The 24,728-nt window shown below is 47.3% G+C and overlaps 1 protein-coding gene across 8 annotated transcripts; it reads left to right on the top strand.

Annotated features, from left to right (window-relative positions):
• Positions 1–49: 49 nt before the first annotated feature.
• Positions 50–23,136, top strand: LOC116950920 (palmitoyltransferase ZDHHC6-like). 8 transcript variants are annotated; one of them, XR_012946518.1, is made up of 12 exons: positions 4,678–5,055; positions 12,581–12,879; positions 13,647–13,738; positions 14,814–14,973; positions 16,348–16,506; positions 17,157–17,210; positions 17,809–17,973; positions 19,093–19,134; positions 19,876–20,021; positions 20,801–20,847; positions 22,187–22,701; positions 22,792–23,136. XR_012946518.1 is itself a non-coding variant. In XM_076073356.1 (11 exons), the coding sequence occupies exons 1-11, from the start codon at positions 67–69 to the stop codon at positions 22,438–22,440; spliced, it is 1,659 nt and encodes a 552-aa protein (XP_075929471.1). In that variant the 5' UTR covers positions 50–66; the 3' UTR covers positions 22,441–23,136. The 8 variants fall into 8 exon arrangements, 7 of the variants coding, with proteins under 7 accessions (XP_075929471.1, XP_032824983.2, XP_075929473.1 ...); XM_076073356.1 differs by lacking the exon at positions 4,678–5,055 and adding an exon at positions 50–321 and having other exon boundaries at positions 12,595–12,879; positions 22,187–23,136; XM_032969092.2 differs by lacking the exon at positions 4,678–5,055 and adding an exon at positions 50–321 and having other exon boundaries at positions 22,187–23,136.
• Positions 23,137–24,728: the final 1,592 nt, after the last annotated feature.

Genomic DNA, 24,728 nt, shown 5'->3' with positions numbered 1-24,728 from the left:
CTGGTTTTTCAGCATTTTTCTGCACCAAGGTGACAAACCGGTTGGCCCCCCTGACTTGAATTTGTAATGAGGAAGAGGCTGGGGAAATGGCCAATGGGAAATTTTAAATTTATTTTACCCCAGGGAGCTTCACCGAGTCTCCGGTCTTTTCAGGAGACTTCAACAAAGCCCTGTTTGGGAGCTGGTGGAAGAACGCAGGAATGCCATAGAATCCCGAAGCGCGGGGAAATAAGGTCGCTTCGAAACGTCTCTTTAACAAAGCTCCGTAACCACATCCTCTCTCTGCTGCTCCCCATTACGAGCAACTTCGCTGACCTGCAGGTGGGTGTGAACCACACTTGATCTCACCGTGTGTTGCTAACCCCAGGAGTAAATCACAGGTGTCTTGACACCACATCTGTCCACGACACCACACCCATGATCTCATACCTGCATTAGGTGGGTGCTATGAACATGAACCAGTAACCATGGAGTGCTGTACTGTACACGTAGTAATTAGTTGGATTTTATAATCAGAAATCGCACAAAGGCTCAAGGGGGCCCAGATTATGGCACCCGTGGGATTCCTTGGGTTTGCTGAAAGCATTCGGGCCAACCTTTCCGTACCCAAGCAACTCCCAAACATCACAAGCACACGTGACTACCGATTTTTCTGCACTGGTTGATGCACACATTGTGCAGCATTGTCCTTATTAATATGTGTATATGACCGAATATGTGTGTATATGAATACCTGTATGTACGTACATGTGCAAATGTTAGTTTAACACGTAGGCTTTCGCGAATAATATCCATAATACAGGGGTTTTTTGGGTTAGATCGCATAAATTTACGTGGAAAACACCTGTATTATGGATGTGCATTTATTGTACATATGTATGCATATATGTTGAGCTTCTTTCGCACCGTACGTAGCCAACCGTGCTGATCGGAGGTGTGGGGGAAGGACAACGAATTGTATGCTGTAAACATACTATATACATTGTATAATGTGTTCATAGTTCCGTGTTTACACAATCAATTTGCCACTCGATATCCGGCCAATTGGCTCGACGGTAGAGTGAACGTCTCGCAGTCTGGAAGGTTGTGAGTTCAAGTCCTGTTTGGAGGGGCTAACTCAATTTAACACGTAGGCTTTTTCGACCAATATTAATGCGTTATTTATAAATGTGTCGTAACCCTCCACCACCCGACACGGCCAAACAGTAAAAAAATGTGTCACGTTTACAAAAGGCAAATGGTTCAATACTTTAGCCCACCGGTGTGTTGAGTGAATCAACAATTTACAATTTTGAGTACGACGTTTCGCTGGTAATTACATCCAGCACCATCGGGCAATTCGCCAGAATGGTAAAGCCCTCGCTTGCTCCCGGTTTTATATAGAGCAGCAGGGTGACGTCATCACTTAACTCATATCAGGTGCAGTTATTAGAGGCGGAGGGGGGGGGTATTGTAATTGTATAATAGATTTGTAATCATTAAATTGTTATTCATTGGTATTTGTTTCCCCTATGAGGAATTGTAACATATATTTTATTTAATAATACGCTTCCAGGCCGCACTAAGCCTGTAGCTGTCAGAGCGATTAAAGTTTGTATTTCTCTCAATTTCAATGGATTCTCTAATTAGTCTTTGCCAGGAATAATTAGTTTTACACAACACTTCAACGTTATCAAAATCAATTGAGTGTCCTTGTTCACAAGCATGCTCTGCCACTGCCGACAGTTGTGTTTGAGATACTTTAATACTTCTTTGGTGTTCTTTTAGTCTTACGCTGATGTTACGTCCCGTCTGACCAATATAGCATCTGCCACATAAACGAATAATCCGATATACACCTTCTGTTAGTAATATAGGCAATTCGTCTTGAGTGCAAGATCCTAGTTTTTGAATTTTGTGTACTGTACCAAATCTTACTTTAATGTTTAGCTATTGCAAAACACGGGCTAATTTGTCAGTTACTCCTGAGATATGTGGTATTTAAATTGTTTGAACAATCTGATCGCTTTCAGCAGTGTTGCTTTGCGTCCGTGATTTGGCTCTCAGTGCTTTGTTAATTTGAGCATTATTGTAGCCATTCTGTCGTAGTGCTTCTTTAACGTGTTTGATCTCTCTCACTAGATTTTCACCATCTGACACTGTTTTAGCCCGATGTATGAGTGTCTTGATAAGAGAGTATTTCTGAGCTGGGTGATGATGTGAATCTGCATTCAGATAGGCATCAGTGTGCGTTTGCTTTCTGTAAACGCTGTGTGTTATTTTGCCATTTAGACCATGTCCAAGCAAAATATATCGGAACGGGAGTCTGTCATTCACCTCCATTTTCATGGTGAACTGGATGGCCGGTTTTTGTGCATTGAGATGATTTAGAAAATCATTAAGGGCATCTTTACCATGTGGCCAGACAACCAAAGTGTCATGAACATATCTAAACCAAAAAGATGATTTTAATGTACTCGAGGCAAGTGCTCTTGTTTCAAAGTTTTCCATGTGCAGATTTGCTATAGCAGGAGATAAAGGAGAGCCCATTGCGGCTCCTTCATTTGTTTAAAGAAATCCACTCTCCACAAGAAGTAAGTGTTATTTAAACAATGATCAGCAAGTTTCGGGATATTTTTTGGTAAACCTGTATTCGTTACTAGTGCATCAAGTAATTTTAGCGACTCGTTCACTGGAACCTTTGTGAATAGAGAAATCACATAAAAACTCACCAGAATATCATTAGGGTTAAGTTTGATATCTTTAATCACATTCACAATATGTTCTGATTTTTTATGAATGAAGATGTCCTACCGATGTCAGGCTGTAGTTGTTTAGTTATATATTTTTGCTAATTTACCGTATATGTGGTAGAGCTGATTGTACTGACTATGGGTCGTAATGGGATGCCGATTTTTTTAACCTTTGGTAGCCCATACAGTCTAGGTGGTTTTGAGGCCCTTGGCTTAATTTGGTATTGCTCATTCTTAGGGATGAATGAATTTGCAATGATTGCAGAAGTCTTACGTTCTAAAGTATTAGTTGGGTCTCGTTTAATTTTAATGTAGGTACTTTCGTCTAGTAAATCGTTAATTTTATTATCATAATCCGCTCGGGTGGTGGAGGGTTACGACACATTTATAAATAACGCGATCTAACCCAAAAACCTTTATTATGAGGGCTAACTCAGCCCATCATCCTTATTGGGATCGATAAAACGTGTACCACTAAGAGCCGTGGATGTGTCAATGGTGACGCTACTGTGCTGTATACCTCTGCATGTGTATTAAATCATTACAGGCAAGCTTAACCAGTCCCACTGAACCCTTAAGAGCATTATAGGTATCACTTAAGAGCCAACTGAGTCACCCGCATGTGATTTAATAGTATAGATTCTCACTAAACCCACGATGTCACCTGTGTGTGTTTATTCAACCAGTCCCACTGAATCCCGTAAGGACCCTGTAGGTGTCTCAGTGTCACCCACGATGTCACCTGTGTGTGTTTATTCAGCCTAGCCCACTGAATCCTGTAAGGGCCCTGTAGGTGTCTCAGTGTCACCCACGATGTCACCTGTGTGTGTTTATTCAGCCTGGCCCACTGAACAGGGCCCTGTAGGTGTCTCAGTGTCACCCACGATGTCACCTGTGTGTGTTTATTCAGCCTGGCCCACTGAATCCCGCCAGGGCCCTGTAGGTGTCTCAGTGTCACCCACGATGTCACCTGTGTGTGTTTATTCAGCCTGGCCCACTGAACAGGGCCCTGTAGGTGTCTCAGTGTCTCCCACGATGTCACCTGTGTCACCCACGATGTCACCTGTGTGTGTGTTTATTCAGCCTGGCCCACTGAATCCTGTAAGGGCCCTGTAGGTGTCTCAGTGTCACCCACGATGTCACCTGTGTGTGTGTTTATTCAGCCTGGCCCACTGAACAGGGCCCTGTAGGTGTCTCAGTGTCACCCACGATGTCACCTGTGTGTGTGTTTATTCAGCCTGGCCCACTGAACAGGGCCCTGTAGGTGTCTCAGTGTCACCCACGATGTCACCTGTGTGTTTATTCAGCCTGGCCCACTGAACAGGGCCCTGTAGGTGTCTCAGTGTCTCCCACGATGTCACCTGTGTCACCCACGATGTCACCTGTGTGTGTGTTTATTCAGCCTGGCCCACTGAATCCTGTAAGGGCCCTGTAGGTGTCTCAGTGTCACCCACGATGTCACCTGTGTGTGTGTTTATTCAGCCTGGCCCACTGAACAGGGCCCTGTAGGTGTCTCAGTGTCACCCACGATGTCACCTGTGTGTGTGTTTATTCAGCCTGGCCCACTGAACAGGGCCCTGTAGGTGTCTCAGTGTCACCCACGATGTCACCTGTGTGTGTGTGTTTATTCAGCCTGGCCCACTGAACAGGGCCCTGTAGGTGTCTCAGTGTCACCCGTGACGTGGCGGGGTCACGCCTCCCCCACCCCTTCGTGTTTGCCGATGAGTTTTTTTTACGAGCGTACGAACAGCCGCAACATCAACAACAGCAACAACAGCTGATAGAGAACAAAGAGCAGCAGCAGCAGGTACCACGTGTCTGGCGATAACAAACACTCGCCACATACACGCGGGGTCGTAAGTTCGTCAGTGCCGCAGCTCAACAAACACGTGCTCGTGTGCGTACTGTATGTTGAACATCTTTCGCACCGTAAGTTAGCCAAACCGTGCTAATCGGAGGTGTGTTTGTGTGTGTGGGCACGTGGCCTCGACTGTGCACCTAGCCTGGCACGGGCGCTATGATAACGCTACCAACAGTAGTGGTGGACGATTACCGTTGCCGCTTATGATATCGTTGCTGTTGGGACACGCGTTAATTGGTTCCTCAATTGGTGTAATTAATCGGTTGCTCGCGAGCGGCGCTTGTGTAAGGCTGGTCTCGCGTGTGCACCTAGCCTGGCACTGGCGCGATGTTCGCCACTTTTCGATGTTCCCCCCCCCTTTGCCCCCTTTGTTGAACGCACAACGTGAGTGCGCTGGCCCTCGTCGATCCGCTGCCGGACGAAGGCCTCTCTCCGGCCCCCCCACACACACCCCGCGACGCCGTGAGTTTGCGTGGAGCATGCAGCACCCGGCCGGCTTCTTGTCGTCGCGGGTTGGGCGAGCCAAGAGGCGGAACCACGAGAGAGAGAGATCCTGTGCCGGGTGATCCTAGCTGCAAAGAGTAGCTGCAAATGTTACGGGTCATACTTCACCACGCTGTGTGTGTGTGTGGCAGTCGTGCCCCAGACGAGGCGTGGGACTGGTGCCTTCGTATCCAGCAGTGAATTGACACAGGCCTGGAAAGTTTTTTTTATAAAGTAATTTAAGTGTAGTACAAATTAGCGTTTAGTTATATGTACAATGACGGCTTTGGGGGTGGTATTCATCTAGCAGTGTATATGTCAGTGGATAGATGGTGAATATTTGATTGCTCTATGCACTATTTTCGTGTGTGTAATTGTCTACGAAATGTGTGTGTAAAGGACTGAACAGTATTCAACGTCGAATGACATTAACAACTCTATATTATACACGAAGGTGTATATATGCCGCGATGTTATTTTTGTATCTAACAGTGGAATCGACTTGCACATTGTTCAAAATATTTACAAAATATTTAATATGTCCAAACTTTCACTAAAGTGGCTCCCCAGAGCTGTCCAGTTTTTCATAATTTGTGTTTGAATGTGTGGACGTTGAACTTCTTTCGCACCGTACATAGCCAACCGTGCTAATCGGAGGTGCAAGGGAAGGACACCAAACTAAACAGTGGCTATACTCTTTGGTTCTATTCGGTAAAGTCACGTAGGTAAACAATTAAAACAACAAAAACCACGACGTTTCGGCCACAACACAAGCGGCCTTCATCAGGTGAAGGGACCAACCTGCCCAGCGGACGTTTTAGACAGATATAATACATAGACATGGCCGATATATAGTAATATAGTATTATATCTGTCTAAAACGCCGCCAACAACACAACCATCATCTCTCTAATATTACTATATATTGGCCATGTCCATGTATTATTTCTGTCTAAAACGCCACAAACATCAGATATAATACATGGACATGGCCGATATATAGTAATATTGTATTATATCTGTCTAAAACGCCGCCAACAACAGAACCATCATCTCTCTATTATTACTATATATCGGCCATGTCCATGTATTATATCTGTCACGCCAACGCTGTCCGCTGGACAGGTTGGTCCCTTCACCTGATGAAGGCCGCTTGTGTTGTGGCCGAAACGTCGTGATTTTTGTTGTTTACATTTTGTACCTACGTGACTTTACCGAATAGAACCAAAGTTTATGGATCCTTGCAGTCACGAAAGCTTCAAATCTAGAATAAACAGTGGCTCCCTAATATCGGAAGGAAGCGCATTCCAGACGGCCACAGAAGCGCATCTGAAAGCGCGCGATGCAGTGACCGTCTTTGTTTGCCTTCTACTCGGAAGTGGGTTTTCTTTTGTGTGTGTCCATGACTGATCTGAAATAAATGCAAACATTAAGTTCCTGTTGGTGCATGTTGGTCACCCCCTACAAGCGTTATCCATTCTAGATTTGAAGCTTACGCGACTGCAAGGATCCATACTCTTTGGTTCTACCGTTCATCATGCTAAGTCCGCCAATTAAATGCTAATTTTTATGCTAATTCCTTTGTCAAGGCACCTTAATTCCTCTCACACAGCTTAAAGGTCGCGGTCTGAGCTTGGCCGTGTTCACTCCAACATTGAGGTAGTTTATATTTTAGTTTTTATTGGTCTACTATATGGTATTCATTATATAGTGTAGTGTATACCCAGTTGCTGTTAATAGCTCAGCTTATTGAATAATATATTGAGTACATTTATTATATTTTGATTTAAAGCTTTCGTGACTGCAGTAATTCATATTCTTAGTTTTTTCGGTAAAGTCACGTTGAAGAGAAACAACAAAATAATAAAATATATATAAAACAATAAAAAAATTCTCACGACGTTTCGACCATAACTCAAACGGTCATCTTCAGGTGTGTTGGTTTGCATAAATTTATTTTTAAACGGCGCATTTATTTATTTATAAAAAACGTTAGCGCCACGCGCAGCGATTTGGCAGTTTACCCAGGACTAGTCCATCTATATTCTGAAAAGAGGAGGGGGGAGACGAAATTTTTTATAATGTATGCTGTCTGAAAGCCACTGTAAGCGTGAACAATCAATTAAGAACTGAAATGGTTTATCAAATCTTTCCAATGATTGCTAAGATAGAATCCATCTTCTCGGTTGAAATTGTCTCTGTGCTTGTATATGTGGATAGCCTCATGAACGAATCTCTCATGGAAGCCAGATGGCTTACAAAGAACCTCTGTCTTGGAAAAGTCAATGGCATGTGAGCCTACTGAATTAGAACAATGATCTGCTACGGCCGAGGTGTTGGTCCTACCGTGTTTAAGGTCTGCTTTGTGTTCACGAATGCGGATTTACAATCCGCAAAGCTATCACTCAAACCATGAAGAAGAACCCTCTTGAGGAGCCTTTCAAAACCATCACTTTACCCTACATTGCTGGGATCACAAAAAAGATCTCCAAAATCTTGAATAAACACAAGATCCAGGTCCGTTTCAACACATTACATAAAATCCGTGATCTGGTTCCGTCTGTAAAAGATGTGATTCCGGACATACAATACCCTGGTGTCTACAAACTAAGTTGCCTCTGTGGTAGTAGTTACATTGGAGAAACCAAACGTCATGTCTTGGACCGCATTCGTGAACACAAAGCAGACCTTAAACACCGTAGGACCAACACCTCGGCCGTAGCAGATCATTGTTCTAATTCAGTAGGCTCACATGCCATTGACTTTTCCAAGACAGAGGTTCTTTGTAAGCCATCTGGCTTCCATGAGAGATTCGTTCATGAGGCTATCCACATATACAAGCACAGAGACAATTTCAACCGAGAAGATGGATTCTATCTTAGCAATCATTGGAAAGATTTGATAAACCATTTCAGTTCTTAATTGATTGTTCACGCTTACAGTGGCTTTCAGACAGCATACATTATAAAAAATTTCGTCTCCCCCCTCCTCTTTTCAGAATATAGATGGACTAGTCCTGGGTAAACTGCCAAATCGCTGCGCGTGGCGCTAACGTTTTTTATAAATAAATAAATGCGCCGTTTAAAAATAAATTTATGCAAACCAACACACCTGAAGATGACCGTTTGAGTTATGGTCGAAACGTCGTGAGAATTTTTTATTGTTTTATATATTTTTTATTATTTTGTTGTTTCTCTTCAACGTGACTTTACCGAAAAAACTAAGAATATGAATTACTGCAGTCACGAAAGCTTTAAATCAAAATTTAATCGCCTCTACGGGGAGGGTTTTCACATAACTTTAAGATCCTTCAACAAACTCCGGGATAAGAAAGCTCAGCTGATCGAGTCTCTCACCTTCCTGAAGAGATGCCGCGACTCTGGGGTAATACCAATCGCATTTACACTGACCTCTGCTGCTGTAACTTCTTCTAATGCGAAACGAATTCTTTTCAAAACTAGCTTAACTCTTATCTCAGAAAAAATCAGACTTATACGCACAGAACTAGATCAGTTAGACAAGACACTCTACAAATCACACTTATCATTGACGGCAATAATGTCCACATCGGATTGGGAACATGTAGACAATATGACTGCCTCTTCAGCTGCTACTATGTCGACCAAATGTAAGGAAAACCTGATTTCCAAATTTAACCTCCTCTTCAACAAAAGACCGGACCCACACACCAAAAAGTTAGACGTTAATAAAGTCGTAATTAATTGCAGTAACAGTTCTATTTCCGATGGTCTGAAATCCGTTTTAGCTAAAGGTCTAAACTTTGCAGTCACACCTAAACACATACCAGTTAATGATATCATTGCCCAAGTAGACGTTGCTCTCAGGGGCCTGGGTCACATCGCTGCAGACGTAGCAAGATCTGAAATCGCTGCAACCCTCAAAAACGCTAAGATACCAGCTAGCAACCTCAGCAAAGATGAGCGTTTTGAATTATATAAATTAAAAAAGAGGAATGATATTGTAGTCCTCTCAGCTGACAAAGGCAATGCTACTGTCATCATGGATAAAATAGAATACAACAACAAAATTAAAGAATTACTCTACGATGGTAGTTATACAAAAATAAAAAGAGATCCCACCAACAGCCTCGTCACACAAACCAACAAAATAATTTCTGATTCAACCGCATTAATTGATCAATCTAAATAGTTTTCGTTGAAACCTTCTGCTGCCAGGCCACCAAGATTATACGGCTTACCAAAAATACATAAAGTAGATACACCTCTTCGTCCCATAGTCTCTACTATCAGCTCCCCCACCTACAAACTAGCTCGTTTTTTGTCTGAAATCCTGCGTCCTTTCACTGGAAAGACCGCCTCTGCGGTACAAAATTCTACTCACCTGGTATCGACAATCAAGGGTATTTCCCTGTCCCCAGATGACCTGCTTGTCAGTTTTGATGTAGTTTCCTTATTCACCAAGGTTCCTGTACCTGACACCATTGCAATCATTGAAGACTTGGTTCATCAAGGACTAAACACTGAGGTACCCCCCCTGGTGAGACACTGTTTAACCAATACATACTTCACTTGGAATGGAACTTTCTACAAACAAACTGAGGGCACCCCAATGGGCTCCCCCCTTTCTCAAGTTATAGCTAACATTTTCATGGAGAAATTTGAGACTGACGCCATCCAGACTGCCACTCTGCGCCCAACCTTATGGAAGAGGTACGTGGATGACACTTTTGTCATCTGGCCACATGGCCGGCCTGCTCTAGACCAATTCTTCGACCACATCAATTCCATACACCCAGCCATCAGATTTACCATGGAAGTCGAAATAGATGGCAAGATATCTTTTTTGGATGTCCTAATTAAAAAGAGACCTGGTGGTTCAATGAGCCACTCTGTTTACAGGAAAGCTACCCATACGGATGCTTATCTGAAGCCGGATTCCCACCACCATCCATCACAGAAGAATTCTCTCATCAAGACTCTGTATCATAGAGCCCAATGCATATCCGACCAGGAACACATAAGCAGTGAACTCAAGCACGTACACCAAGCTCTTAGGGCTAATGGTTACTCCGACTATACAATCCGCAAAGCTATCACTCAAACCATGAAGAAGAACCCTCTTGAGGAGCCTTTCAAAACCATCACTTTACCCTACATTGCTGGGATCAAAAAAAAGATCTCCAAAATCTTGAATAAACACAAGATCCAGGTCCGTTTCAACACATTACATAAAATCCGTGATCTGGTTCCGTCTGTAAAAGATGTGATTCCGGACATACAATACCCTGGTGTCTACAAACTAAGTTGCCTCTGTGGTAGTAGTTACATTGGAGAAACCAAACGCCATGTCTCGGACCGCATTCGTGAACACAAAGCAGACCTTAAACACGGTAGGACCAACACCTCGGCCGTAGCAGATCATTGTTCTAATTCAGTAGGCTCACATGCCATTGACTTTTCCAAGACAGAGGTTCTTTGTAAGCCATCTGGCTTCCATGAGAGATTCGTTCATGAGGCTATCCACATATACAAGCACAGAGACAATTTCAACCGAGAAGATGGATTCTATCTTGGCAATCATTGGAAAGATTTGATAAACCATTTCAGTTCTTAATTGATTGTTCACGCTTACAGTGGCTTTCAGACAGCATACATTATAAAAAATTTCGTCTCCCCCCTCCTCTTTTCAGAATATAGATGGACTAGTCCTGGGTAAACTGCCAAATCGCTGCGCGTGGCGCTAACGTTTTTTTATAAATAAATAAATGCGCCGTTTAAAAATACATTTATGCAAACCAACACACCTAAAGATGACCGTTTGAGTTATGGTCGAAACGTCGTGAGAATTTTTTATTGTTTTATATATATTTTATTATTTTGTTGTTTCTCTTCAACGTGACTTTACCGAAAAAACTAAGAATACATTTATTATATTGATGTAATTTAGACTTAGTTTTTCACATCGGTTTACTGTATGATAGTTGGGTAGTGCAGCCCCTTTGGCGTCCATGTACTAGGTGCCTCTGTGGATGTGTAAACTTTGACTTTAACATAGCTATTTCTGTGACCAGTCACAAGCTAATCCCTCAACTATTTAAATGCTAAATTCTCCTGTTTGATATGTAAACTCCTTTGTCAAGGTGCCTCACTTCTCTCACCCAGCTTAAAAGACGCTACGAATCTTAGCAGCGTTCATTGAAGCTCTGTCGTCCCGACAGTTCTGTTCCTTCACCTGAAGAAGGCTACTTGTGTTGTGGCTGAAACGTCGTGATTTTTTTTTTATTTTTTTTTACCTACGTGACTTTACCGAATAGAACCAAAGAGTAAGCGTTATCCAGGCTAATCTCTGCCACATTTTCAGAGATCAAATGTCACTCACACTAAGTCGGTATTGACACGTACTGAATACATTTCACACATCATTAACATTTTCTTAAATCAGAATTTTTTTTTCCCACAATTGTATCCTGATTCCACTATAAACATTGTGTCATTAGATAAGAAGCATCCGTTCGGATCTCACTTAGAGCAGTGCAGCATTTGCGATATAAAATGACCTGCAGAAGTAGATATCAGAGAAGCACTTCCAGGGTTCATTAAAGTGACCTCTGCTATACTCCCGCTGTACATACGAGGGCAATGTTTGTCGAATGGCAATAAAACCGAAATATTTTCATCCTCAGACCTGGAATTCATGCCAAATTCAGTGCAAAAACTAAACTTAATATTCATAATAAAGGTTTTTGGGTTAGATCGCGTTATTTATAAATATGTCGTAACCCTCCACCACCCGACACGTCCAATCAGCAAAAAAAGTGTCACGTTGACAAAAGACAAATAATTCACTACTTTAGCCCACTTGTGTGTTGAAGAGTTAATCCACAACATTTACAGTTTGAGTACGACGTTTTGCTGGTAAATACATCCAGCATCATCGGGCAATTTGCCAGAATGGTAAAGCCCTCGCTTGCTCCCGGTTTTAAATAGAGCAGCAGGGTGACGTCATCATTTAACTCATTTCAGGTGCAGTGATTTGAGGCGGAGGGGGGATATTGTAATAATATAATCGATTAGTAATCAGTCAATGATTATGATTAGTAATGAGTTGTAGATTAGTAATTAGTTGTAATGTGTGTTAGTGATTATATGTTATGTTAGTAATCCGTTAATTAGTGTTTCCCCTATAAGGAATTGTAATGTGTATTATTTAATAATACGTTTCCAGGCCGCACTAAGCCTGTAGCTGTCAGAGCGATTAAAGTTATTTTTATTCCTCTCAATTTCAATGGAAAGCCTACGTGTTAAAATAAACTTAATATGATGGGGGTTTTTTTTTGCTGTCCTTGGTAAATGGGCTGAGACCATCAACTCGCTGCACTCGAGAACCCGGTTGAATGAGAGGCAGCTGAAGCCTGGATTCCAAGCCAGGATGGTAGTCGTGGCAGCTCGGCACTCTCACCTCCGAGCCGCCCGGCCCTCCTCCCTTCCCCGTCGCTGACACGGACTTTGTCACCGCGTGCCAGCGCCCGCGTGCCAGCACCGCGCTGGCGGGGCGCCTCTGCCGCGAATGGCGGGCGGCGTGCCGTGGCGCCGGCTGTGCCACTGGGGGCCGTGGCTGGTGCTGTCGGGCCTGGTGCTGTGCGGCCTCGTGACGCTGTTCGCCACGCTGCTCTGGGCCTGGCCCGTGCATCGGAGCGGCGGCGACGGCGGTGGCGCCATCGTCCACCTGGCGTTCCTGCTGCTGTGGGTGCCCACGCTGCTCACGCCGTACCTGCATGCGGTGTTCGCCGGCGCTGGGTTCGTGTCCGTCGGATGGCGCCCCGTGAGTGAACGTGCGCAAGTTCAGCCGTTCAGTCGCTCGCTCGCTCGCTCGCTGCTGGCGTAACGGCCCTCTGCTACAAGGAGGCCCTCTAGATCTGCCCCCTCTTGGAGTGTTCTTTGGCTTTACTTCTTCCACGCTGGCCCGGTGTCTGAGAAACAATTTTTGTTTTAATCAAGTAAGGCCCACTGAGCTTATCTAGAGCTGTTTTTCAAAAGTGACCTGGCCATCACAAATGATAGCTTAACGAAGTGGGCTTATCACATGGAAATGTATTGCAGCCAAATACTCCAAATGCTTGCTGATTCTAAATGTGGAGGAGAAAAATCGGAGGGCCCAGAGAAAAATCCACGCGACCACGGGGAGAGAGACACGCAAACTCCAGATATACAGGTGCCCGGGTCGGGATCGAACCCACGACCTCCTGTAAACCAGGCAAGGAAGAGGTGGGAGTATCCACACTTTACCCCACCACACCACGACCTGCCAATCGACTCACTGCAGTGTCCCCGCTCACGCTGCCTGATTGACAAGAGGCAGGGAGCGTTTAGAAACGTTTCCATGCCGTGCCGGGAGATTGACCCAACGACCTCTGTATTTGGTAAGATGGTGGTAATAATGTACAGCCCTTCTGTCAATCCAGTCTGATGTAGGCCTCTCAATGCCGGCAAACTGTGAGTGTCCTTGCTTTCTTTTGAGTTGACGCTGAATGTGGGTGGATTGAGACGCTTGAATTGGATGTTAAGCGAGTTTCTCTCTCTCTCTAACAGGAGCGATCCGAGGAGGCTCGCCTTCTGCCGTACTGTGAGAAATGCCAATCCTTCAAGCCACTCCGGTCGCACCACTGCCGACAATGCCAGAGGTGAGCATTGCCAGCAGTGGCCCGGGTGTGTGTGGGTGTGTGTAGAATTCATTGTGGGGAGAAGTGGTGGAGCGGTTAGTGAGTTGCAATACGAACACAGCAACCCGAGTTCAATCCCCGCTCACGGCCAACAACAATATTTTAACAAGTCCTGCGCCTCCCCTAGGTCGACTCGGCCTCAAATGAGTCTCTGCTGCGGTGTGTAACATCGTTGCTAGGAAGACAAAAGCAGTCGGGCGTGGTGCTGGCCACCCCCCACCCCCTTGAGTGCCATGCTGGCCTTCATAGGTGCTCGCTAACAGCGCTTGCCCTTACAGTCTGTTCAGACTATATATGGGATCTTTGTTTTGTTTGGATAAATTTACATGATTTTAATCTCTGCTCACTTTCACAGAGAAAGTGTGCAGCTTTGCTGTCAACACCCCAGCCACTTGGCCAGTTTGCGTGTAGTTGGTTCATTTCACACTGTCACCACCAGATGAGATAAATAGTAATGTCTTCTCGAAAGCAGACATTTAAGATTCTGTGGCGTCAGAGGTAGCTGGGTGGTGCAAGAGGTCAGAGCGCTGAGTTCGCACCGACAAAAAACGCCATATTCATTTTGGTCGTATGCTTAATTTGTATATATTCTTGTCCTGAGAATTACAACAACTGTTGTGTGACTGCCTACCTGCAACAACAAAAGAGTGACTTTGTAGCACGGGGGCTGAGGAATGTGCTGCCCTTATAATGTTCATTGCAGTTACTTGAAGAGATCTCAAGAGTAGTTCTCAGATATCCGCTCCCACAGGCCCTTCCGTGTGAGAGTTCCGAATGGATTTTTTATATCGTTGCATCATATCGATGGCACATTCACGATGCAAATTTGGAGAACGATCAGATTGAAATACAAAAAAAAAATCACGGGCGATAATTTACAAGAGGAGGTCCCAACAAAACTGCGAGACAATTATATTCGGGGCCGGGACCCCACTGCTGCTCTACTCTGGCATTGGCTCCTCGACGCCCTCGGTGTGCAGCGTCACCTCCCTGGGCGGGCAGCCTTGCGGTGGACCACGTTCTCTCGTGCCCGCAGGTGCGTGCTAAAGATGGACCACCACTGCCCGTGGATCAACGCGTGCGTCGGGCTGCGTAACCGCGCCTCCTTCGTGGCCTTCCTGCTGCTCACGCCGACCGCCGGCCTCCACTCTCTGTGCCTTCTCGGCAGCACGCTCTACCAGGAGTTCCTGGCACCGGTGAGCAAAAGCCACTGTGGGTTGTCGTCTATTTTGAGAGATCCCCGAGTGACACAAGAACGTTCGACTTTCAGATAGTTCACTTTCCCCCGAGCAGTGGACTACCTTACATCGTATCCAGACTGGCCACGGCAGGTGCAATCACCTTCTCCATAATGTAGGGCAAAGGGAACAGTGAAGCACATCGTGGGTCGATGGGTCTCTGAGTCTATGGGTCTCTGTGTGAACTCGTGTCCACTGTGAGTTTTATGGGTCTCTGTGTGAGTCTATGGGTCTCTGTGTGACTTTGTGGGGTCTCTTTGTGAACTCGTGTCCACTGTGAGTCTATGGGTCTCTTTGTAAGTATATGGGTCTCTGTGTGTCTATCGGTTTTTGTGAGACTCTATGGGTCTCTGTGTGAACTCGTGTACACTGGGAGTTTATGGGTCTCTGTGTGAGTCAATAGGTCTCTGTGAGTCTCTGTGTCTCTGTGTGAGTCTGGGTCTCTCTGTAAACTCGTGTCTACTGTGAGTCTATGGGTCTCTGAGTGAGTCTATGGGTCTCTGTGTGAACTCGTGTCTATTGTGAGACTCTGGGTCTCTCGGTCAGTCTCTGGGTCTCTGGGTGAGTCTCTCGGTCTCTGGGTGAGTCTCTGGGTCTCTGTGCGAGTCTATGGGTCTCTGAGTGAGTCTCTGGGTCTCTGTGCGAGTCTCTGGGTCTCTGTGTGAACCCGTGTCCGCTGGAGGGATCTCCGAGGGCATGTGCGGGATTCACGCTCGGCGTACCGGGAAACCGGCAGCTGGGTTCACGACGTAGACGTTTATTGGTGGTTGTTACTCATTTCGTATCCGTTCTGAAAGAACACAAATGAGAAGCTTCACCTTCACACTGCCGGATGCCCAGTTACGCTCGAGATGCCCATCCACACACCTGAGGGCTTTTTCAACGAGCCATCAAGCCAGTGTATTAAGGGAGCCTCGGAGCCGTCGATACGCCCTTCATTTTCTTTCCCAGAATATGCAAATATACTCAACGGACAAATTTGGAGAAAAAAAACATCCCAAGTAGGGACCCATCTGCTCGAGATGATCGAGGCTCATTCATGGATGTTTTAAGGACCTTCGTGTTTATAATGCTGTGGTATTTTTGTTGTTATGAGTAGAGTGCCACTGACCACTTAGGTGATTCGCTGGCAGCTTTCCCAATAATTCTTCATCATGCTACTCCAGAAGCCATTCATTCACCATTTCACTCGCAAACCTCAGATCGGAACATACGAACATTGCCGATCAACTCCTCCTCGCCATACAAGAAGAAGAGTTACCGGTCCCGCTCACGCATGGCACGCTTGTGCCGCCTTCCCCCCCGATCCCCATCCGCAAACTCCACCCCCAGGTTTTCTTGGTGCCTGCGGCGGGTGGCTCAAATTCGACGTTAGTCGTTGAGGCCGCGGCGCGGTACCCCTTCGGCGTGCCGGCCTTCCTCGCCACACTCATCTCCTTCGTGGTGACGCTCACCGCCATCCCCTTCATGGTCCTCTTGGGGGTCAATCAGGTCGGTCTTCACGACGGCACGGTGGTGCTGACGTCGGGGAGGGCGGGCGGTGAAAATTCCAGCGGGCCCGCGGGTAACGCGAGATGTGTTTACGCCCTTGCCTGGTACACAGGAGGTCGTGGATTTTATCCTGACCTTGACGCCTGTATATTTAGAGCTTGCATGTTCTCCCTGTGGTCGATTGGATTTTTCTCCAGGTCCACCGGTTTTTCCCTCCACATTTAGAATCAATGTGTTTATTAGTGTATTTGGCTGCTATAAATTTCCATACGATAAGCCACTTCATTGAGCTGTCATTTGTGGCCAAAAAAATTGTTTAGTTTAATATCAGTCCGCTGCTCGATGAGGGCCTTCCCTCGTCACGCAGGTCATCGGGGGGGGGGGGGGGGTATTTGACCATACTTCATCACGCTAGTCACTGGGGGTTGGTAAACGTGGGGAGCATAGAAGTACTGTACAATACAAAAGTGGTGATTGCTCCACTGCCCTCTGCTGGCATCGTCTCGAGGGAGCTCAATGGCCATGTCCGGGGCACTTGCAGCTTGTTTGGAATCTCCTGCTGATTTTAAAAGTCGGTTCTCAAATTGTAGGAGTCGACTGATGATAATGATGATGATGACGATGGTGTTTTTTATGTTTGATTTGCGCAGCTCAATGGACTTTTGAGAAACCGCACGTTTATCGAGGCCAAGATTGAAGCGAAGGTAACGTTAAATTGTAATCTACAACCGAGTGCAAACTGAAATTCGGTTTAATGAGTATTTTCAGTAACGGTCTCATTGCGACAGAGGCTGTGGGTTTGCAGGTTGGCGTAAGGCCACGTCACCCTGGCTGAGAGTTACCCTGCATTTTATTGACGGACTTCAACCAGCAATGAGTGATCCGCCAGGCTTGGAGAGCCGTCTCGCCAGTGTTGCATCACAACCCAAAGTGACTCTAATGAGAGGCGGCTCAAAGGGTCCAAGTGCAATAACTCTCGTGGTCCAATGTGAAAGAAACCACGGCGTGGAGTCGTGCTTGCTCCTGGGGACTCTGGCCCTCGAGTTAACCTCGTCGATCAAAGGGCTACTGCCCGAAACTTAGAGAAGCCAGAGCAAAAATAGGTACGAGAGTATTTGAGAGCTTGCAAAGTGTTTTTCCCTTCCGTGCTGCTAATTTGATAACTCCGAGGACTAACGCCCCCCCCACGCACGCACGCACGTGTACATTTTTTAGTCGCCTTCTCGTTAATCTTCTCCGATCCCCCGCGACCACCCCCCCCTCCTCCCCTCCCGCCCCCCCCCCCCCCCCCGTGGTGCCCAGGCGGCCGAGCGGTTCGCGAGCGGCCGCCGCGACCGACCTCTCCGCTTCCCCTTTGACCTCGGCTCCGCCTGGAGGAATCTACGGCAGGAGCTGCCGCCCACGAGGATGCGCGTTGACGGGCTGCGCTGGCCCACGGCAGCGGGCGCCGACCCCTACTGCGTCAACGTACGCGCACAACAACAACAACAACAACCGCCATTCCCCACTAAGTGGTGGTGACGTCACCACGACGCTTTGTGCCAGGCCATGTGCACCTTGAGGCCACGTGAAGTGTCGAACCCCCGCTGGCAGGAGGTCACGGTGCAGACCCAGGTGCCACGGGTCGACTGACTGAGATGACTGGCTGATGCACCACCTGTGCCCCCTACTGTGCCAACCTGCTGTGCTTTAGCCACCCGGCGCTCCGCTCGTTGTTGTGAGCATCGCTCCTCCGCCCTCCGTTGTTGTTGGAGGGCGACTGCCTCCAACTGCCCAGTAGCATCCTTCACGAGCCTGCTGCACAGAGGCCGATCTTGACACCGCTGGTACCAGTCATCGGCAAGTCCACTCAGCTCCACATCCTCCTGTACCACATCACTCCATCTCTTCTCTAGCCCGTGCCTCCTGTACCACATCACTCCATCTCTTCTCTAGCCGAACAAAAGCTGTTTCGGCATGCGGTGGCTGGGCATGCGGGCTACATGACCCAGCCAACGCAGCCTTGCCTGCCGGAGGAGCTCACCGATGGGACCGCACACACACACGCACACATGCACACACCCACACGCACGCACAAAGACAAATATTCTCCGTATAGCCTTAACAGACTGTAGGCGCACACACACGTGCGCACACGACACAAAGGTCTCCCCCACCCCGTGTACGCTTTTATCAGCTGCTGGGGCAAGTGCTGTTAGCGAGCGCCCATGAAAGTCGAACTCAGGTGGCTGGTTTAGTAGGGCGGTGAGCTCATCGCTACGCCACCGTGGTAGTCCTTGTCCCTCGCATAGATCTGTCAGTAAAAAATAGTTTACCGCTGTCATCATAAGCAGTGTGTTAAAATTGTAAAGACAAATAACGTTTAGGGCAATGGCCAGCCAACGTTTAATTGCCTTGACTGTCAATACCAAATTTGTGGGCATGGATGTCATCACTGCTTGGTCTAAAATACTATCGACATTTCCCAGTAAAAAAAAAACCCCATGAGCCGCGACCCGGATGTTAATTATTTCTTACAACCACTCATCGGACTGAATTTGAATCCGCGTGCCGGATCCAACGTGGAGTGTAACTTCTCTCCCACAGGAGGAGCACGCGGCTCAAAAGGAGGAGAGGACGTTGAGCTACGTAAGTTCACACGAAGTGGACGTGAAAGTCAAATTTCAAAAAAGAATAGTTTCGATTTTGTGCGTTGGTGGTGGAACTTAAGGTTCGTTCAAAGCTCGTGGCTTCTATCTTTACGCCGTTTCTCTCTGTTGCCAGCTGCTTTGCGCACTCAGCCCTCCCAACAATTGGATTAGTGAAATGTTTGGAATCGCTCAACCAGAGTGTTTGGCGCTGCCACTGTCAGGCGTCGGCCACCTGCAGCTCCAGAGCCACATGCGGCTAATTAAGGACCGCTTCGTGACGTTATGTATTAAGGATCACCGTCTCGTATTCACATGCGTTGCGACACTTGAAATATTTTTTACCGAGTTTGAAAAAAAAAATGTCTCTTGTTATTTTGGTCTAAACAGTAGATCAAGGATCTGTGTTTTTAAGGTGTTTTCGGTTCCTGTCCTCGCTCTCTAGAGCAGAGGCCTGGACACTGTAGTCTTTATTGAGGACGTAACTTAGTTCTTTGTTAGAGGCTCTTCGTGGAATCTTAAGATATTGATGGACCGACTCGCAAAGAGACTGCTTTTAATAGCATACACATGTGCCTTGTGATCTTCATTGTGGGCATTATGGCCACGAGGTGGTCAGGAGACGCGATGCTGGGGTGGGGGAGGTGATCCTTGCCTCTAGCGCCCCCCCCCCCCTCGGCACGCTTGACCTCGGTCGAGGGTCAGCGGCACTGAGGAGGTGCGTGGGGTTGCGCCGTCGCAGGTTCGGTACCGGGTGCTGGAGGGGTACGCGGCCTCGGCGTGCCCCCTGGCCGAGGGCCCCGTCGTGTGCCTCGCCGCGCCCTTCACGGGGGAGCCACGCATGGCCGTCGCGCCGGGGGAAGCGGTCGACGTGAGCAAGACGATGCCGTGAGCACCCCGCAAAACAGCAGCAGCAGCAGACGCGGGCAAAACGTTCGGTCGCCAATTTGTTTTGATTTAGTATGGTAGAACTTTCGTAGACGACCGTGCTAATCGGAGGTGCGGAAAATGTCTTAACATTTGCGACGGTGTGACGGCAGAATTGGTTTACGTGACTCGGTCTATGTAATGATAATTGTTGTTGTTTATTTACGAGTGCCTCATACCGCAAGGTTCAAAGCCACGTCACACAAGTTAAGATAAAACCGTATAGTTTGAACAAGTGTTGTAACAAAAACACTCGTCAAATAATGAGCATGCAAAGAGGACAACATTTTTTAAAAGAATTAAATAATCATAAGAATGCCAAAATAAAATCAGAAAACTAAATTATAGAAATAGGCTTGAAGCCTTGATTTAAAAGTTGCCACTGTGGGCAAAACCTCTTGACGCGATTAACTGGAGAGTTCCACGGTCACGGAGCCTGAACACAGAGCCACCTCCTCTCCACTCCTCTCCACTGACCCTGGCCCTGGCCCTGACCCTGATCCTGGCCCTGACCCTGGCCCTGATTCTGGCCCTGGCCCCAACATTTGCTCAAACTAATTCTAAAGAGATAATCATCTTGCCAGTTTTAGAGATGAGATGTGTAAATGCATAAACATTTTAAAGGCAGTATGTGTTTTTTGGGGGGGAAGTTTCAACATTGTCGACTATTGGTGGGTCTCATTCGTGTATCATTCGTTTTGCTTTTAATCTTCTTTGTTTGTCTTGTTGCTTTGTTGTAGACACTGGATGTATGGGGAAAAAATAAGTCACGCCGAAAATCAGGGAGGTAAGCTAAACGCAAGCACGCACTCAGTACAAATAACCCCATGCAGGAGGTTGGAGGGCTTCGATCTGTGACGCATGTTGTAGGTATGGCAAAAAGCCTCCTTGTGAGAAGTCAGGTCAGATTATCATCACTGGACCGAGTCCGGTTACTGACGCAGCAGTCGCACTTCCTCCGTCGCTGTCGATCCTCTGCCAGCTCCTCAATACCGATCCGGTTTATTCCGGTCGTCATTCCGTGTGGTTATATTGGCGGCAAGGTGGCGTTGCAGTTGGCAACACTTGCACCTCGCAGAAATAAGGGGGCCTGGGTTAGATTCCTAACTCGGCCGTCTGTTCTTGCTTTATGCAACGCAAAAGTTACTGTACCAAACTGGACCCGAACTTTGATATTACATTTTTTTACCATTTCTCTTTTTCAATATAAGGGGTTCTGCTTCCCAACCTTTCCTCCTATCGCCCCCCCACCGAGCCCTCCACTGCCACCACCACATTGAGGAACAGGACAAATCTGTCTTTTGAATTAGCATGTGTGTGTGTGATGGTTCGCTTCCGTTGTTACCGCACTGCACTATGAGCTCGGCAAGCTGAGTTTGGTTCCCGCTCACCACTGGACCACATCATTGGTGATTATCTGAACTGGTTCTGCGCCTCCTCCCGGTCAACTCGGCCTTAAATTGAGTACCTGGCGTGATTAGTAAACCTCTGTTATGGATGATATTGGTCGCGAAAGCCTACGTGTGAAACGAAGTAAACATCAGCACTAGGGAATCAAATGCAGCCGGGCATGGTGCTGGCTTTCAGCATTGGACGCCATGGTGGCGAGATATTATCTCTCTCGCCTGGCATGCAGGAGATCGTGGGTTCGATCCCGACCCTGACGCCTGTATATTTGGAATTTGCATGTTCTGCCCGTGGTCGCGTGGATTTTTCTCTGGGTTGTCCAGTTTTTCCCCACCACATTTAGAATCAACATGTGTTTTAGAGTATTTGGCTGCTATACATTTTCACACGATAAGCCACGTCCTGAAAAAAGAGTTCTATATAGCTCAGTGGGCTTTACCTGGTAACATAAAATAAATCGTTTGGTTAAAAGTCTATTATAGTCAAATATTTGGCAAATTAGAAAAATCAGTTGTGAATTACCAAATCGGGTAAAGCCACGTAGAAACATCACCCCCTACTTTGAAACGACCGAAAAAATGTTTTATATCCCTTAATATATAAAAATGTTTAATAAAAGTTGAATGTGCATTCGTGGCCTTCATATAGGTGCTCTCACCATGTTGAAGGTTACAGGGGGGGGGGGTGGGAATCTTGCTCTCTGCTGTGCGCGTGTGCAGGGCTGGCGCCCCAGCGCGGCTGGTTCCCCGAGCGATGCGTGGACCTGCTCGCCGCGGTACACTCGGCCAATTGCAGCGAAGGCGCGGAAACGGAGCCCCTCGGTTGGGCCGGCGGGGACGCTGCGGGCTCGGGCCTCGTTGGCTTCGGCCACTCCTTCCAGGCGGCCAATCACGGCGCTCTGTGCCTCCCGCCGCTCTCGGAGCACCCCCTGGGGTTCACCGCCGCTTTTGCGCATCGCAAAAAAATAATTTGACGATTTTGACCGCCTGTCGCACGTGCTGGATCCTGCCATGGTAACAGGTTTTAAAAAAATGTATATATTAGTTTTTTTTTACAATTGCAGAGCACAGGCCCAAAGGTGGCCCATCAGGTCAAATGAACAGCAACAAATGGCACTATTAAAGACTGACGTTTGTCTGAATTGAGCAAGGTCATCACGATAGCTTGGGGAAACAGATTATGGGAAAGGGGGGATTACAGAGTCGAGCAGTGTGAGGGAACAAGCTGGAAATCGGTGGTTGTGACCCGTGTGGTGAGAGAACGGTGGGGGTGAGGTGGTTGTGAGGTGGTTGTGAGAGAACGGTGGGGGTGAGGTGGTTGTGAGGTGGTTGTGACCCGTCGTGTGGTGAGAGAACGGTGGGGGTGAGAATCCGTCGGCACAACGGACTTGAGTGGTCGGCGGTTCGATTCGATCTCCCGATGCAGCAGCTGAAACAATGGTGCGAGTTTCTTCGATTTCCCCCCCAACCGCCTCTGTCCACCCAGCAGTGTAAACGGGTTCACCACGGTTTAGTCGATGGGAAGGTCCACGTGCCTTAGCACCTTCCTATACGCACACTCGCCGCTGTTCTGTTTAACCCCCTCGCTTTAAGTGACGTATCTACGGAATTGTGTCGTAACAGTATTTTTTATACGTGTATAAAGTGTATTAATAAAATTGGTCTTCGTATATCGTGTGGGTTAAGTTATGAGCGTGCATTGTCATAAATGATACAGGTTGGATTTATATAGCATCTAAATACAAAGAGTGGTGTAGAGCGGGTGAGAGGCAGTCATGGGCGCAGGGAAAAAACGGGAAGTGTTGAGCCTGGACTTGGAAGGGCAGGGAGTCGATGGCATGGACGGCTGAGGGAAGGGCGCGCCAGACCTTGGAGACAGCAGAGGAGAATGAGCGACCTCCCACTGAGAAAACGCTGTTGAGTTTTTATTTGTTCGCTATAGGACGATGGACGCTTTACCTATGGCCTCGGTTCACAAATTGTTGTTTCTGTTGCGTTTACATAACAACATTGTCTTTCTAGTCTTTCTGTTGGCCCATTGGTTATATAATTATCGTCATCGCCTTCACCTGTGATTTATACCGCCCCTCGTGCATTGCACAGAGGTGACAAGAAAGCCAAACTGACCCGAGTGGAATAAGTGGGCCAGACGCAGATATTAAACACAATCTTTAAAGACAGCGATATAGTGGACGTGCCGTAAAAAAAATATCAACATGCATCAAAAACTGAAAACGTAAGGACAAAACTATTTTCCTAAAAGTGTAGATTACAGGTCATACATTTTGTAAAATAAATTGTAAATTGCAACCTGTATTGTGATTACGGTAACGTGTGACACTCGCGACGGCCTACATCCAAGGCTTCAGCAAGACCGAATAGTGTTCCCCCCCGCCTCTTCTCGTGCAACCAGCGCATGAGAACTCCAGGAAGCGGTTTTCAACTAACCCTTTTACACTGAAACATCCGAGCCGTGCCAGCCAGTGGCCCTCCCGGTATGTTTTTTTCCACTGTTAGCCAATGCTTAGCCAGAACCAAACCGCTGGCCTCGCATTTGAATCTGGCTTGGGGGGGGGGGGGGGGGGGTGGTAGGGGGGGGGGCATGCAGGGCCAGGGGCGGGGTTGATGACTCATTTTGTCTTACGTCGGCAGCATGGCTCGGCTTTTGCAGTGGAAAAACAACCTGGCGCCAGGCTGGCTCGGCACGGCCCTGGCACGGCTGGGTGCTTTAGAGTTATTGCTTTTCTCTCTGCTAGCTTGTGAAGCACAGTGTTTGAGGCAGACTATTTTTACTGCACATTATTTTGTAAACATTTCCCCACCAAAGGTGATTGCCTCGTTTTCCTACCCACTTAATCACGTCTCAATGTCAAGCAGGATAGGTGCCCGAGTGTGAAGTGCCATTGCCACCATCACCGCCACCATCACCGCTGCTATGACCACCATCACCGCCGCCAACGCCACCATCACTGCCGCAGCGCCAAGGCCTCATCCTCGCCCGCGTCGAACTCGCAGAGGAGCCGCGCGATGGGGAAGTGCGCCTGCAGCGTCTTCACCACCACCAGTTTGGTGGAGCTCGCGAAGAAGGCGGCGTGCTGGCGCACGAACGTCACCATGGAGTCCAGGTCGAAGTCCACGCCCACCACCTCCTCGTGCTCGAACTTGTCCTTCGCTCCTTCACGGCCGCCGCGTGGCGGAGAAAATCGGGAAAAATAAATTTTCGGTCACGACGTCCCGCGAAAATCGTTGACTCCCACCACCG

This window comes from Petromyzon marinus, chromosome 41 (genome assembly GCF_048934315.1).
Source record: "Petromyzon marinus isolate PM22_M1 ecotype Great Lakes invasive population chromosome 41, UKy_Petmar_22M1.pri1.0, whole genome shotgun sequence".
Classification (NCBI taxonomy): Eukaryota; Metazoa; Chordata; class Hyperoartia; order Petromyzontiformes; family Petromyzontidae; genus Petromyzon; species Petromyzon marinus.
This window is presented reverse-complemented; position numbering and strand designations above follow the sequence as displayed.